Source organism: Acomys minous (assembly GCF_964271855.1).
Source record: "Acomys minous genome assembly, chromosome: 13".
NCBI lineage: Eukaryota > Metazoa > Chordata > Mammalia > Rodentia > Muridae > Acomys > Acomys minous.
The window spans coordinates 105,530,842-105,546,453 of record NC_140495.1 but is presented as its reverse complement, the minus strand read 5'-3'; the positions used below and the strand labels follow the sequence as shown (position 1 = coordinate 105,546,453).

General features: G+C 48.3%; 1 protein-coding gene across 1 annotated transcript; it reads left to right on the top strand.

Annotated features, from left to right (window-relative positions):
- The first annotated feature begins 2,755 nt into the window (after window positions 1-2,755).
- NDUFV3 (NADH:ubiquinone oxidoreductase subunit V3) lies at window positions 2,756-14,723 on the top strand. The gene is made up of 4 exons (XM_084755086.1): window positions 2,756-2,914; window positions 4,261-4,381; window positions 11,138-12,238; window positions 14,516-14,723. The coding sequence occupies exons 1-4, from the start codon at window positions 2,867-2,869 to the stop codon at window positions 14,650-14,652; spliced, it is 1,407 nt and encodes a 468-aa protein (XP_084611212.1). The 5' UTR covers window positions 2,756-2,866; the 3' UTR covers window positions 14,653-14,723.
- Window positions 14,724-15,612: the final 889 nt, after the last annotated feature.

The following is a 15,612-nucleotide window of genomic DNA, read 5'->3' as shown; positions in this document are numbered from 1 at the left end:
CTTGTTCACAGGAGCAAGATTGACTAGAAGGCATCGACGCTACTGCAAAGTCCTCTACACACCCAACAGGCAGCCAGACCACCAGCGACTCCCGTGTCACATGGAGGATTCTGTCCCACTCAAGATTCTCACCCCTAATAAATTGTTTACCTCTTCTGTAATCTTGAGGAAGGGCCTCATGAGCCTCATGCCCCCCTCCAGGAGGAAATGCTAACAGTCCAGATCTTGTGAGGATCTCCTGTGGGAACTTACAGCTGCTCTGGTCTGAGTAGCAAGGGCATGTGCAACCCAGAGGAAACAGCAGCACTGCCAATCATGGTCCCCTCACAAAAAGATCCCTACTGCCCACTCTATCTCTTTTTCCTCTGGGTTCCCCCTCAGCTAAAGATCCCCTCCTCTAACAACCTGGCCTGTGGCCACACCCTGTGTGAGTGAGCCCACTTGCTGTTGATATAACAAAATAGTTGTGGTTGCTTAGCTCATAACAGAAATAACCAACCAGGTGGTGGTGGCAGCATAGCCTGGTCTTCAGAGCAAGTTCCAGGACACTGAGGGCTGTTACACAAAGAAACCCTGTCTTAGCCAGATATGGTGATGGACACCTTTAACCCCAGCACTGGGGAGGCAGAAGCAGGTGGATTTCTGTGAGTTTGAGAGCCTGGTCTACAAAGGGAGTGTAGGACAGCCAAGGATGTAAAGAAACCCTGTCTCAAAAGACCAAAAAACAAGATATAATAGTAATAATAACAAGAGGAGGAGGAGGAGGCTGGGGAGACAGCACAGTCAGTTAAAGGCTTGCCTTGCAAGAACGAGGATCTGAGCTGGGCAGTGGGGGTGCAAGCCATTAATCCCAGCACTCGGAAGGCAGAGGCAGGCAGATCACTGAGTTCAAGGCCAGCCTGGTCTGCCAGGGCTACACACACAAAAAAACAACCCTGTTTTTAAAAAAAGAAAGAAAGAAAGAAAAAGAAAAGAAGAAGGGGGTGAAGGAGGAAGGGCAGAATCAGTTCCGGGTCAATCTGGGCTACATAGGGAGACTTTGTCTCAAAGAAACTCCAAATCAATCAAGCCAGTCACCCCCAAAACATCACCCTTCTTATGAGCATTACTAGATTCCCACATGAGCAACATTGGTCCCTTTTCATAGCTGCACCCCTTAAGATGAATTACTTCCCAGGGGCCCCACCTCCAACTGCTTCTATTCCAAATCACTACCCTGGAGACCATGAGCTTCCAAGTCATGAGCCCTCAGGAAGGGGGGTTGGAAGGGGACAAGCAGACAACTCTCCCACTGGGGAGTCTTTCCCTTTTGTTTGTTCTTGAGTCATCTAGTTCCTCCACTGTGTGATTGGTCAGATGTGAGAAGTGGAGGTTCTGGTCAGTATTATTTGCTTGCCTAAAAAGTAAGTACACTTCAGGGTGTTGAACAGGAATGTCCCCGGAGACAAGAGTCAGGTGAAGAGGAGCAGATCTGTTTGTGGCTTCTTTCTTCAGAGACAACAGGTTGTGTTCTCACTGTTGTCTAGACTTGCATTTGTTTTTTTTTTAAGATTTATTTATTATGTATACAGTGTACTGTCTGCATGTATGTACACCTACAGTCCAGAAGAGGACACCAGATCTCATTGTAGACGGTTGTGAGCCACCATGTGGTTACTGGGAATTGAACTCAAGACCACTGGAGGAGCAGGCGGCTCTCTTAACCACCAAACCATCTCTCCAGGGCCCAGCATTTATTCTTTTGCCGATCCTATGGTCTGCCAACGTCAGGCGGCTCTTGGCTCTGCCAGTTTATCCTGCCACCTGAGTGAATTTCCTGATGTTGCTCAGAGGCCTGATTCCAGTCAATAGCAAGGACTTCATAAGGCTGCGATGTAAGAATGTAGCTTCTACTCCGCCTACAGTATATGTAGCACTCCTGCCCCCCCTGCCCCCCCCCCCCCCCCCCCCCCCCGCTCACAGAAACCTCTCCCATCTAGGCTGACTCCACTCTTCAGAGACTTGGCCATGCTCTGTCTCTGGGGCCTGAAAGCTCCTCGGGGCTTGGCTCCCGTCATACTTTTCTGCCTGTCTGCCTATACACAGCATTAATAGCTCTAATGAACTTTTTCTCCCCAACGTCCTGAACACTTTCACTACCACTGAATTTTCCTTGGTGTAAATTAGAGGTGTGGATACATTCATCTGAATAAAACACTTACAGTGCACTGCATACCGTGTGTACCAATAACACACACTCCACAGCTATGTCTTTGATATGAAGGTTCTCCAAAAACGCCCTGTGCGTTTAAGGCTTGGTCTCCAACTGGTGAGGGTGGGCGTGGGGGTTTCTGCCTTCATTAGGGAGTTAATCAGTTGATTATATTCCCTATAGTTGATCTATAAAGCACAGGTTTGACTAGCCCTATAGCTTCTGGTTTGTTTGTACAAGGTCACGCCCCTACCGGGCAAGCGCACCACCACCGAACTGTATCACCAACAACAAACTCACAAAAACCACACGAAACACAAAAGACTCTCAAGTCGAGCCAGAAACGCAAAAGGCATGATTTTAGCTGTGCAGCATTGGTAAATTGCAGTGTTAAGTAAGGGTGAGATCAGGGCAAGGTGGACCGGCCTTAACCGGAGGGGCAGGACTTCCAGTAGAGCCTGCCCAGGGGCGGACCCCTAGCGCTCCAACCTGGGATTGGTGGACACAGTAAGGGGCGTGGCCCCGTGAGGGGCCCGCCCGGGATGCGCGCGCAAACTCTTGGGCCCGCTTTGGTCGGCCATTGGCGAAAGTGAACGCAGGGCGGAGCCTTAGGTGAAGCGTGTGCATGCGCAGGTCACGTAATTAGGTGCGACCTCGGGGCTTGGCGTTTGGGCCATGGCGGTCTCTCTTCTGCTCCGGGGAGGACGAATCCGGGCGCTGAAGGTAAAAAGGGCGAGAGGGACGAAACCTACCAGCCCCCAGCCCGAGCCTCAGCTGCACCCGTGGGCTCGGTGCGGTGAGGGGTCCCAGGGCCTGTGCTCACCTGATGCGGAGAGACGGGCTTTCTCTGCAGGAGTAAAGCTGAGGCTCCTTGGCTGCTTTAAAAACTAAACCTGGCTTTCTCTGCAAACCCAGTGTTGGGATTTGTTTAGGTTGGGTTCGGGGGGGATGGATTCTAGAGCCTTGCGCTTGCTTGTCAAGAGCTGTCATTGAACTGGCCCCAAACAGGAAGTGCTCACAGCAAAATAAAATGCCGGTGACAGAGGGTCCCCGTCGTCTAATGGGCACTATTTAGTAACTTCTCCAGGTATCTTGTTCTTAGCGCTTCCCCGCCCCCCCCCTCCAACGTGTATCGGTACACATAATTTGTGTACTGGAGAATCATCATGTAAGTAGTTTTCTTGTTCCATTCAGGCCCCTGCATGAAGCATCCTAGGATCTCGCGCATACCTTTGCAGTGGCCTGGGGGAATTACAGTAAAAATTTTCTCACATTGTAACACTTCTGAAGCAATTAGCTACATTGTGTTTACTAGTAGATAATGTTTCTGCAGCTTGACTAAGTATGGGGAGATAATTTTGCAAATAGAATAACCGTAGTATTTTGTAGAGTTAAAATAAAATCAGCAGTAGGATAAACGGGCTGCTGCGTTTAGGACCCAGGAGGCTGGACTGGCGTGTATCGGTATCCTGGTGTGAGGTGATGGCAGAGGTCAGCAACCCCCACCCCACCCCGCATGTCAAGGCAGGTCTAACTGGGGCTTTGCAGGACACGTGGCATCAAGAGCTTCTTCCAGCAGCACATGCCTCTCATGCACCCCCTACCCCTGAGCCCCAGGTTCCTGCAGAACACAGGACTAGGCTCTTCTCCAAGATATCCTGACGCTTTGTATAACGAAGTCTTTTTGTTGTTGTTTTTTGTTTTTTGTTTTTCGAGACAGGGTTTCTCTGTGTAACAGCTCTAGCTGTCCTGGAACTCACTCTGTAGGCCCTCCTGCCTCTACCTCCCAAGTGGTGGGATTAAAGGAGTGCACCACCACTGCCTGGCCAAAGTATTTTTAATAAAACTTTAAAAGTGTCTATTTTGGGAAATTTTTACCCAGATGTTAATAGTGATTGTACTGGAACTTGGGCATATTTTTCTTGTAGCTTTTTTTTTTTTCATAATAGTCATAATTCCCATATGGTCTGAACATTGTAATAAATGTGCCACATGAATATTAATACATAGTGTTTACATTATAATGGCTATTACCAAAGTGAGTATCCTTCCTTGTTCACTCTCCTCAGCCTGTGCTCCTGGAGGCAAGGGTGTTCCGAGAACTGGCTTCTACAGTGCCCCTCTCTACGGAGTCAGGGAAGAGTGAAAAGGGAACACGACCAATTCCCAAGAAGCAAAGCACACCCAAAGGTGAGATTTTTTTAAAGATGGTGGCGTGGCGGGGGGGGGGGGGGGCGGCAAAGAATGCAAAGTCAATAGCATGAAATGAGTTTGGCCAGCCACATAACCTACGGCTCTTAATCGTCCCAGTGTCCAGATTATAGTCTGCTGGACGATCAGACCAGACCAGTGGTATAGGCTTCGACTCTGTTAGCTCTAGAGATAGAGTGGTGCTTTTTTTTTTTTTTAAAGATTTGTTTATTTATTATGAACACAGTGCTCTGCCTGCCTGTACCCCTGCAGGCCAGAAGAGGGCATCAGATCACATTATAGATGATTGTGAGCCACCGTGTGGTTGCTGGGAATTGAACTCAGGACTTTCAGAAGAGCGGTCAGCACTCTTAACCACTGAGCCATCTCTCCAGCCTGAGTGGTGCTTTCTAAATGCCCAGCTCAGCAGGGAGAGCAGAGGCCTCTGACATTTCTTTTTTGTCTGGTTGTTGTTTTGTTTTGCTTTTGTTTTTTTTTTTTAATTTTTGTTTTGTTTTTGTTGTTTTGTTTTTTTGAGATAGGGTTTCTCTTTGTAGCCTTGGCTATACTGAACTCACTTTGTAGACCAGCTGGCCTCGAACTCTCAAAGATCTGCCTGCCTCTGCCTCCCCAGTGCTGGGATTATAAGCATGCACCACCACACCCAGCTGTTCTCTGGCCTTTCTGAGGCTCTCAGAAACCCATGCTAGCTTGAAGTAAGGAGACCCCCGCCCTACTTTCCTTTCTCTGGTTTCTGGCTTTCCTTGTCTCTCTAAGAGTCTAGTGGGGTTCTCCCAGTGTCCCCCATCACTGGCTGGGGGACATCATCATGACCTCAGGGAGGGAATTAGGAGCCAGCATTCTGTTGTGCTGCAATTGGCTGGTTGATTTCCAGCCCTTTTGGAAATCATTTTGATTTCTGTCACATTTTTCCCTTCCTCAGTGTCAGCGTAGGATAGCCTCACACCAGGCAAGCAGGAACTGTAATGCATTTTAAGTGCTTCTCTTCTGAGAATAATTTTATTTCCTATGCCTTGCTCATTTTTTTTTTAATGGATCATGAACCAGGTTCATTGAATTTAGTTCCTTATTCATGGAGGCTGATCTGCCCTTGAACAATTGTGCAGAGCTGCTTCTTGGCAGAGCTTCCATCTTAACACGAGACAATGGAATAGTAATTAAGTTTGGTCTTAGTGTCACTAAAATAGCATTTCCTCAGTTTGAGTGTGTGAAACTATAGAGATTCTATTGTTTTCTCCTTGTCTGAGTACTGGCTATCAGTGGGTGTTAAATGTTTGCAGTGTTAGACAGTGCCTGCCCACAGCCTCTCCTGCCCTATACACACACACACACACACACACACACACACACACACACACACACACACACTCCTCTATAAGTCCTATAGCAAAGGTGTCCAGGCCTGAGTTCCATAGGAACACGATTCAGTTATGCCAAGACCTGCCCAATTTTTAAAATACAGAACTCTTTTCCTTTTGGATACATTGAAAACTAGAAATACTAGGGAAGCAGAAGCAGATGGATCTCTGAGTTCGAGGCCAGCCTGGTCTATAAAGCGAGTCCAGAATGGCAAGGGCTACACACAGAGAAACACTGTCTCAAAAACAAAAAACAAACAAGAAAAAGAAAAATAGAAATATTAAACACGAGGACTACTTAAAACAATAACAAAAGATAATTCCAATCTACCTAAGAAATGTCTGCGGAAGAATGTCAACTAACTTGTGCGCCATATTTGGCATGGTCTTTTGTTTATTTTTGCATGCTGTGGATTGAGCCGAGGGTCTTGCACAGCCTGGAATGCTTATGACTACTTGCTAGTGAGTGACTCCGGTTTCAATAGTAACTGTGTCTTCTTCTCAAGGGGATTTTTAAGTTATGACTAGAATCCTCTCTTTTAGGTACATGATTTTAGACTAAGTGGGTTTTGGGACCCAAGAGCCTTATACATAAAAACAGGTGTCTGTGGGAATAGAAGCGGTGTCGTCCTGGGAAGGTTTGGGAAGGGGGGCCTGGCCTGAGGGTTGGCCTTGGATTCCTGTAGAGCTCCTGCCCCTGCCCCTCAGCCATCTGAGCCTGCATCTTTGTCACCTCCCGGGTGCCCTGGGCTGATGAGGCTGTGGGGTGGGTGGGTGTCCACTCAAGTGCACACTCATGCATTTTGTGAATGGCAATATACTTCAGGGTGGAAGATGGTCTTTAGAAATAAATTGCCAGGCTGGAGAGATGGCTCAGAGGTTAAGAGCACTGCCTGCCCTTCCAAAGGTCCTGAGTTCAATTCCCAGCAAGCACATGGTGGCTCACAGCCATCTATAATAAAAATCTGGTGCCCTTTTCTGGCAAAACATTGTATACACAATAAGTAAATATGTCTTTAAAAAAAAAATCCAGACACGGTTGTGCACGCCTTTAATTCCAGCGCTCGGGAGGCAGAGACAGGCAGGTCGCTGTGAGTTTGAGGCCAGCCTGATCTACAAAGTGAGTCCAGGACAGCTGAGGCTACACAGAGAAACTCTGACTTGAAAAAACCAAAAAAAAAAGAAAGAAAGAAAGAAAGAAATTGCCTTCTGTGCATACTACAATTCTATAGTATAATTTTAAATGATCTCTATACAAAGAAAGGGAGATAACACTTCTAAATAGCCACATGTGGGCCTGTTTTCTCTGGCAGTGCTAGGGATTAGAATCCATCTGAACCAGAGTGGCTTTGGGAACCCTTGGGTGGGAGTCCCCTGCCCAAGGGTCAAGGCCTGCCCTTGAGGGCGGAATTTTATGCCCTACTCTGGGGGCCGCCATCTTTACCAACATGTGCTTCCTAATGGAGGAAAGCTGTTGACACACATCAGGATCAGGGCACTCCCACAGGCCCTTCTTGGAGACAGGCCTGGCTTTTCTTTGCTGTTTGTTGAATCCAGTCACCAGGCCACCTTTGTACAGTAACTAGCTGAGTAATTTGTACATTGCTTTCTTTCTATCCCCCCCACCCCCATGGTCTTGCTATGTAGTACATGTTGGTCTTGAACTCCTGATCCTCTCGAGGGCTGGGATTACAAGTGTGCATCATCACACCTTGTGTGTGTGTGTGTGTGTGTGTGTGTGTGTGTGTATGATTTTTACTTTTTAAAAAAATTTTATGTGCAATGACGTTTTGCCTGCGTGTGTGTCTTTGTGAAGGTCTTGATTACAGATGGTTGTGAGCTGCCAAGTGGGTCCTAGGAATTGAACCCCAGCCATCTGGAAGAACAAGCAATCCAGTACTCTTTGCCACTGAGCCATCTCTCCAGCTTTCACACCTTGCTTTTGTATAGCTCTTTAAGAGTATAAAGCCGCCGGGCGTGGTGGCACACGCCTTTAATCCCAGCACTCAGGAGGCAGAGGCAGGTGGATCACTGTGAGTTCGAGGCCAGCCTGGTCTACAAAGTGAGTCCAGGATGGCCAAGGCTACGCAGAGAAACCCTGTCTCGAAAAACCAAAAAAAAAAAAAAAAAGAGTGTAAAGCCAAAGTTATTTCTCCATCTAGGCTTCAGTCCAGGCTTAAAAGTGTGTCAGTTCTAAAACTAGAGGTTAGCCATGTTAACCACAGCCTTGGGGCAGAGGGAGCACTGTTCAGAACACTTCCTATGTGTCACCCTGCACACTTCTTACTGATGAGGTATCCTGCCAGCAAAGTTTGCTTTGGACTTTGACATTCTGGCCCATAATCTATATTTCAGCCACTGTGCTGTCTTCTGGGGGTGGGGGTGTAATCTGGATTCTCCTGCATTCTTTTTTTTTTTTTAATCTGTACACACATGTAATCCTAAGCCTATGACATCTGAGTGACTTCACTCTCCTGGTCTGTTTAAAGTACCTTTGGAAGTGTGCTTTGTTTCCTGGGTTAGTTTTATAAGCCATTGACACTACATAGGAATATTGTAGGGTTGCTGCTTCATTATTTGTACACACACACACACATTTATTTATGTGGATGTGTGTGTGTGATTGTGTGTGTGTGTGTGGCTGTGTACATAAGTGCAGTACCTACAAAGGGCAGAAGAGGTCGTTGGATCGCTGAAGCTGGAGTTAGCAGGTGAGCCACCCAACATGGGTGCAGGGAACTGAACCGGGGTCCTCTTCAAGAGCAGTAGGTGCTCTTAACTGCTGAGCCTTCTTTCACGCCCCACTGAACAGAAAAGAGATTTAGAAACTTGAGTTGTGTCTTGAGAGGAGATGGGGAGGCAACGGGGAGGAACTGGTTGGCACCATTAGAATGTATTTGTAGACTTGGCTGTGTAGGCTGCTGTGGTCTCTGCGGAGCTAGCAGCCCCCTGCACCTCCCTTTATGTGCTCCGAGAGAGCCTGCAGGAGTCTGGGGTAGGCAGCAGGTGGCTGATGAGGCTGTTTGCCAGGAGAAGCCAGTCTTTAGCTAGAATGCCACGAGGGGTGCTGCATCCTGTGTCCATGCAGTGTGCTTCTCAGAGGCACGTTCACCTTCTGTGATCTACTCCACTGGTGAACACAGGCTTGCTGTGGATGATGGTTCATGGTGGCAACTGTAGATCCATATGGCAGACATGGGCCTGAGGTTCAAAGACAGGGCTGGGGCTGGGCAGGACAGAAACTGACCCTCCATCAAAAGCAAAACCAGTTCCTGGATCTGTTAGCCTTTCCCTGGAATTCTTCCCGTAACCAATGAGAAGAAGAGAAACAGTTCAGGTCTTCTTGTTATGTACGGTAATGTCTCATTATCAAGCCAGGTCTGCCTGTCTGAAATGTTCTTTCTGGTTTTATAGGTGAATAACCTATAGTGTAAGTTTCTATTCTCATTCTTTGTCTGTCTGTCTGTCTGTCTGTCTGTCTCTCTCTCTCTCTCTCTCTCTCTCTCTCTCTCTCTCTCTCTCTCTCTTGTGTGTGTGTGTGTGTGCGCGCGTTGTGTTGGGGGTGGCTTTTGAACCCAGGTGCACAGTCAAATACCACCACACCCACTTTAGTGCAGTGCTGGGTTGGAGCCCAGGGCCTCTTGCATGTTAAGCTAGCACTGTGCCAGCTGAGCCACACCCTGGCCCTAAGGTCATCTCCTATTTGTATTAGTCGAGTTCAGAAAAATACCAGTGGAGTAGCTGAGTGGGCTAGCTGGCTTAGGAGGCAGGGAGTCATACGTGAGGCTGTTGGGAATTCTGAGCTGTGCGCTCCTAGCTCAGAGAGAGCAAGTGTGTACTGCCCTGCTCCACTGTACTATGCAGCAGTGGCCTCCGCATCATCATGTCAGTCTCTACTCTAGGTAGCCAGGCCAAGCAGATGTAGCCTGTCTGTGAGCCAGGGCTGGTTCCACCTGTCACCCACCAATCTGGCGATGGTCATTTCCTTTGATGGTGTCTGTCACTCCCTGGCTTGAGAAACTTCACTTTTCTTTGTTCCTACTCTACCAGCTAATCATAGGTTTCCCCTTGTGAGGGATGATAAGATGGGTGGGAGGGGCCTGAGTGCACCGTAGAGGAGCAGGTGGTTTTAGCGCATATGTAGCCTGTCTTAAGGACTCTATACATCTGCTCATCTAGAGACTGTTCGCTCCCACTTCAGGCTCAGAGGGCAATTTACCAGATTAATAACTTGTCCTGTGTTTATCTTCTCATCTGAATGGTTAGAAAGATTGACATCTGTTGGGCAGTGGTGGTGCACGCCTGTAATCCCAGCACTTGGGAGGCAGAGGCAGGGGGATCTCTGTGAGTTCAAGGCCAGCCTGGTCTACAGAGTGAGTCCAAACAGCCAAGGCTACACAGAGAAACCCTGTCTTAAAGAAAAAAAAGAAACAAAAGGAAAGATTGACACCTGAGAAGACTAAATGAAATTAGCTTTAAAGGGATTTTTGGGGGCGTAGAGGGCTTTCATAAATGACTACGAAATGTAAGATTTTTCTATTACAATTTATCTGGCTTCTTCTGCAGTTTAACATCTGTTTCCAGTGACATGTGTGGTATTAAATTATTTTGGACTTTCTGGAAGAAATCCCCCTGTGGCCTGTGTGATTTTGAGGATTTTTCTTCCTTTTTAGGGCAACTTTGCTTGAAAAGTTGTTGCCATTCCCGCCCGCTCTTCTCACAGGGACACTCCAGACTTACGTCTAGACCTTGGCTGTTTTGTTCAGAAAGGTCAAACTCTGACCTTTTTAATATTGGAGAAGTACCAAATACTTGAGCAGTTTTAGCGCGTCAAGAAATTGTGCATTTGGGGGACCGGAGAGATGGCTCAGCGGTTAAGAGCACTGGCTGTTCTCCCAGAGGTCCTGAGTTCAGTTCCCAGCAACCACATAGTGGCTCATCTATAATATGATCTGGTGCCCTCTTCTAGCCTGCAGGTGTACATGAAGGCAGAGCATTGTATACATAATAAATAAATAAATATTAAAAAAGAAAAGAAAAGAAAAAGAAATTGTGCATTTGTAAAACTTATATGGTCAACTGAAAATATCTGCATTAGAGTTTAACCGTTGTAAATTTGAATGAAGTCACTTAAAAATAGTCATCATCCGGGAAGCCATGAGTGTGAGAAATTGAGTCCTGTTGGAGAGAAAGCCCCTCCTTGAAGGTTCTGCTCAGGGGCAGTTTCTTCCACTGCCCCAGCACGAGGAGAGGTGCCTGGAACCTACCTGAGTCAGTTACCTGGACAGCACTATAACACGCTCATTACGCAATGCAATGTCTATGGCTTTGAGTTGTTCATTAAGTAATAAATGTTCCTCTTTATGCCATTTCCCAGATGTGGTGGGAGCAGAGGAGAGGGGCAAGCTCCTAGCCACCCACACGGCAGCGGCGCTGTCCACAAGCACATCTCCACCCGGTTCTTACCCATCCGTGGAGAACACAGGTGGGGCCGTAGCCGGCCTGCACCCTGGTGGCAGCCGGCTGCTCACAGACGAAGGGCTTCCGAAGCGTTTGTCAAGAAAGACTTTGGTAGAGTTTCCCCAGAAAGTTCCATCTCCACCCCGAGCACGGGGTTCTGACTCTGAGGCTCCGCAGAAGGTGACAGGTGATTCACCCTCATCTTCCTCATCCAGCTCCTCAGATTCAGACTCCGATGGAGAGGAACCCGACTCAGACGTTCGTCACCAAGTGGCAAGCAAAGGCAAGGCAGGGTTTTCCAAACCAGAGGCCTCCCGTGCCTTTGAGAATGCAGCCCCTAAAATAACGGCTCCTGTAAAAGAGAAAGCCAGGGTGCAAAAGCCACACACAGACGTCTCCTACCCAGAGAAGTCCCTACAGCCAAAGAAGAAAGGGACCTTCACCAAGCTTGGAGAAGACCACAGAGAAACCAGGTCCAGGCCTGCAACACCCAGTTCACGATCCACTGAGATTTCGGAGAAAAGTGTAGAGGAAGAGCCCCAGCGGGGGAAACCGAGACCAAATAAGACAGGGAAGGAAAGGCCAAAGCCATTTGAAGCCGAAGGAATCTTACCCGACCACACAAAAACCAGGCCATCTGCCCAGCTCACTAGTGGCCCAGTGCCCACAATGAGAACACAGGAGGACAGTGTACAACAGCTGCCAGCTGCCGCCCCGGGGGCCGGAGGGGCCAGACACCTGGAGCTGGAAGTGCCAGAGCCCGAATGGAAGGCAGCCTCTCCCCTGATCAGAAAGGAAAGCCTGGAGAAGCAGGTGCCAGAAGGATTCTCAAAAGCCAAGGAGGAGACCTTGGAAGATCAGAAACTAGGGAGATATTCGAAGACAGTTCCTGCCCAGAAGAAAGATACCTTTGACGAAAAAGCAGGACCACAGCTGGAGAGGCAGTTCCAGGAGGCAGTCGGTGAAGCCCCGCCCATTGATGCAGGCCCAGCCCAGGAAGTCCCAGATGACACACAGGGTACACCTTGCCTTGGTTCAGACTCTCCTTGACCTCTTGAGTTTCTGTGTGTTTAGAAAGGAGTGTCTTTCCTCCCCCCCCCCCTCTTTCTTGACACAGTGTCATATGAAGCTCAGGTTGATTTCACACTTGCTAGGTAGCTAACACTGGCTTTGCACTCCTGATCCTCCTGCCTCTGGCTCCTAGGTGCTGGGTACAGGTGTGCACCGCTTGGCCTCGTTTACTTCCTAGATGGCATAATTTATGGAAACTGAAAGTCTAGCATCACCACAGTTAGCCCTGAGGGTGTCTACACAGGTAGTTCATGAACTTGTCCAGCATCCTGCTGAGTGGAAGTCCTTTGGAGGAGTGGCCACACTTGGCGGTGATACCCCTCGGTGGACTGAACTAGATAGGGGCCTTAATGAAAACAAGCGTCACTGGGCGTGGTGGCGCATGCCTTTAATCCCGGCACTCTGGAGGTAGACGTAGGTGGATCACTGAGAGTTCGAGGCCAGCCTAGTCTACAAAGTGAGTCCAGGACAGCCAAGGACATACAGAGAAAACTGTCTCAAAATTTCAAAAAAAGAAAAGAAAAAAGGAAGCAAGTGTCAGCAGGTAGGCAGCCATGGACTGCATCCTCGGTCTGTTCACCGCACAGCACGTTGGGCTGTTCAGTCTCCTACAGTGAGCTTCTGATGAGGGCCTTGTCTAGCAGGACAGCACTCTATCCTACTGTAGTCACATCCTCGGGGAAGCTCCCTGGGAAACAGGAATGCTTTGATATTCAGAACCTACGGGTCCTGGAGGCTTTAAGATACAGCATCACTAACAAGGCTTCCTTCCTGCGCCTGTGCATCATTCCCAGCCCATCCTTGCCTAATTTGCATCACCCTGTGTGCTACCTATTGCTCTTCCAGGATGGCGACAGCATTTATGTTTTCTTCCTTTTCTGCTTCCCTTCTCTCACAAATCTGCCAGGTACCATGCCTGCCAGACTTCCTGAGACCTCAGGACCTGCCTTTCTGACGCTGTTGCAGTTTTCAGACTTGATCTCGTCTGGAGGGGAGTGCCTCAAACCTACCATGAAAATCTGGGCTGGGGATCTCTAGGTTGTTTCTGGGGAAACAACAACTCCCAGGGCTGCCTGTGATCTTGGTATGGACCTTAGCCAGTGTGTCAGGTCCTGCACTCAGCACCATGGAAACAAACTTGCCTTCACCAACCCCTCCCCACCCCTACCCCCCCAAGCCTCTGCTGACAGCTGAGGCTCACAAAGTGGTCCCTGCCTGAAACCCCTTGCTTACAGATGGGCTGTTACCGATAGAGCTAGTAACCCCCAGCTCCCATCGGCTGCTGCCTCCCCTGTGATAACCATGTCCATGGCTTGAGGTATGCCTTCAGCACCGTGAAGGTCTCCAGCTTGGTGAGGAAGAGAAGACGCCAGCTCTATAAGACATCCTTTCGTTCTTTTTTTTTTTTAAGTGAAATTAAATTATGAGAAACAGCTTTTAGATTGGAATAGGGAAATGCATATTTAAGTGTGTGTGTGTGTGTGTGTGTGTGTGTGTGTGTGTGTGTGTGTGTGTGTGTGTGTGTGTGTGTGTTTTCTGTGCAGTGTGAGCAGAAACTGAGATAGCTCTACCTCCCTGATTGTTCGAGAGCTGGGAAGAGTCTTAGGCCAGACCTTGCCCTGTGGGCCCCGCTAGCTTTGTTTTGTCTCCTGTCTTGTTTCATTCGTGTTGCAAGAGAACCATGTCCTTTTACTTCAGTCTCCCACTTTGAATTTTAAGATTATCAAGTGTTTAGGCATATAGCTTTCATTTTCCCATTTAAGGTAAAAGGCTGATGCCAGGCGTGGTGGCGCACGCCTTTAATCCCAGCACTCGGGAGGCAGAGGCAGGCGGATCACTGTGAGTTTGAGGCCAGCCTGGTCTACAAAGCAAATCCAGGACAGCCAAGGCTACACAGAGAGACCCTGTCTCAAGACAAACAAACAAACAAGGCAGTCTTTTCCTGTGTGTGGTTCACTCTGGGAGGCTTCTGTGGCAGGGTTAGAGGTTTTATGGCGACAGCATTGCCTCCTGTACTTTGTGGTTACACTTAGCTGGAACGATGCTAAGTTTCAACAGAAATTCTCAGGCGACTCCTTTATGTTGTATTTGAAGATAGAGGGTTCTCAAGGTCTCTCCTAGTTAGAGCATTCACACATCATAGGCCGGCAGTGTGCAGACTTCCGCTCCCTCGGTGCCCACACACACATGTGTCTGACAGCTCTCCTGTCACTTTCCTCTACAGAGCCCACCAACACCAGCACCTACAAGAACCTGCAGCATCATGACTACCACACGTACACCTTCCTCGACCTGAACCTGGATCTCTCTAAGTTCAGGATGCCACAACCTTCCTCAGGACGAGAGTCGCCTCGGCATTGAGCTCACCTCAGGGCAGCCCCGTGCCGGACCCATGAATTCTTGCCTGTGAGAATAAAAGTCAGAGTCGCAAAGCTTGGTGTATGGTTATTTTCTTTCACACCTTCCAGAAAATAAATTGGTGACACCCTGACTATTTGTGTAGAGTCTGTGTCATTTGGTGGCATCCCCCAGGGGCCACAGTGAAGTGTCATGGTGCTTTCAGATTACCATCTGTGGCTCCTCATCCCTAACAAGGCCTGAGGGATGTTGTCTATTGTGGAACACCCTTAGGAATGGCTGTGTACCACAAGCCTCTTTAATTGCCAGTCTACAACCAGCCAGAGGGATCTATAAAATGAGAGAAACAAAGTGATGTCAGACCCGCTCAGCTTTGTGCTGGTCTGCAGTAGCAGTGACTGCTAGATCTGAGCCATAGCCTGGATAAACTGAAGAGTGGAATTACATACACACACACAAATTGTGGGTTTCTCTCTGTAGCCTTAACTGTCCTGGACTCACTTTGTAGATCAGGCTGGCCTCAAACTCACAGAGATCCATGAATTACACTGATTTAAACTACTACATGGGCTGGAGAGATGGCTCAGCTATTAAAGGCTAGGCTCACAATCAAAAATATAAACTACTACATTACAGCTGGGTGGTGGTAGCATATGCCTTTTTTTTTTAATTTAGTTTTTTTTTTATTAATTTATTCTTGTTACATCTCAATGGTTATCCCATCCCTTGTATCCTCCCATTCTTCCCTCCCTCCCATTTTCCCCTTATTCCCCTCCCCTATGACTGTTCCTGAGGGGGATTACCTCCTCCTGTATATGCTCATAGGGTATCAAGTCTCTTCTTGGTAACCTGCTGTCCTTCCTCTGAGTGCCACCAGGTCTCCCCCTCCAGGGGACATGGTCAAATGTGAGGCACCAGAGTATGTGAGAAAGTCATATCCCACTCTCCACTCTACTGTGGAGA

What these genes read in the sequence shown, in the direction of transcription:
- NDUFV3 (XM_084755086.1), top strand. Translation starts at nt 2,867, where the DNA reads ATGGCGGTCTCTCTTCTGCTCCGGGGAGGACGAATCCGGGCGCTGAAG. An exon ending in GACGAATCCGGGCGCTGAAG is followed by an intron (nt 2,915 to 4,260) that starts GTAAAAAGGGCG and finishes CACTCTCCTCAG; the next exon opens with CCTGTGCTCCTGGAGGCAAG. An exon ending in GAAGCAAAGCACACCCAAAG is followed by an intron (nt 4,382 to 11,137) that starts GTGAGATTTTTT and finishes GCCATTTCCCAG; the next exon opens with ATGTGGTGGGAGCAGAGGAG.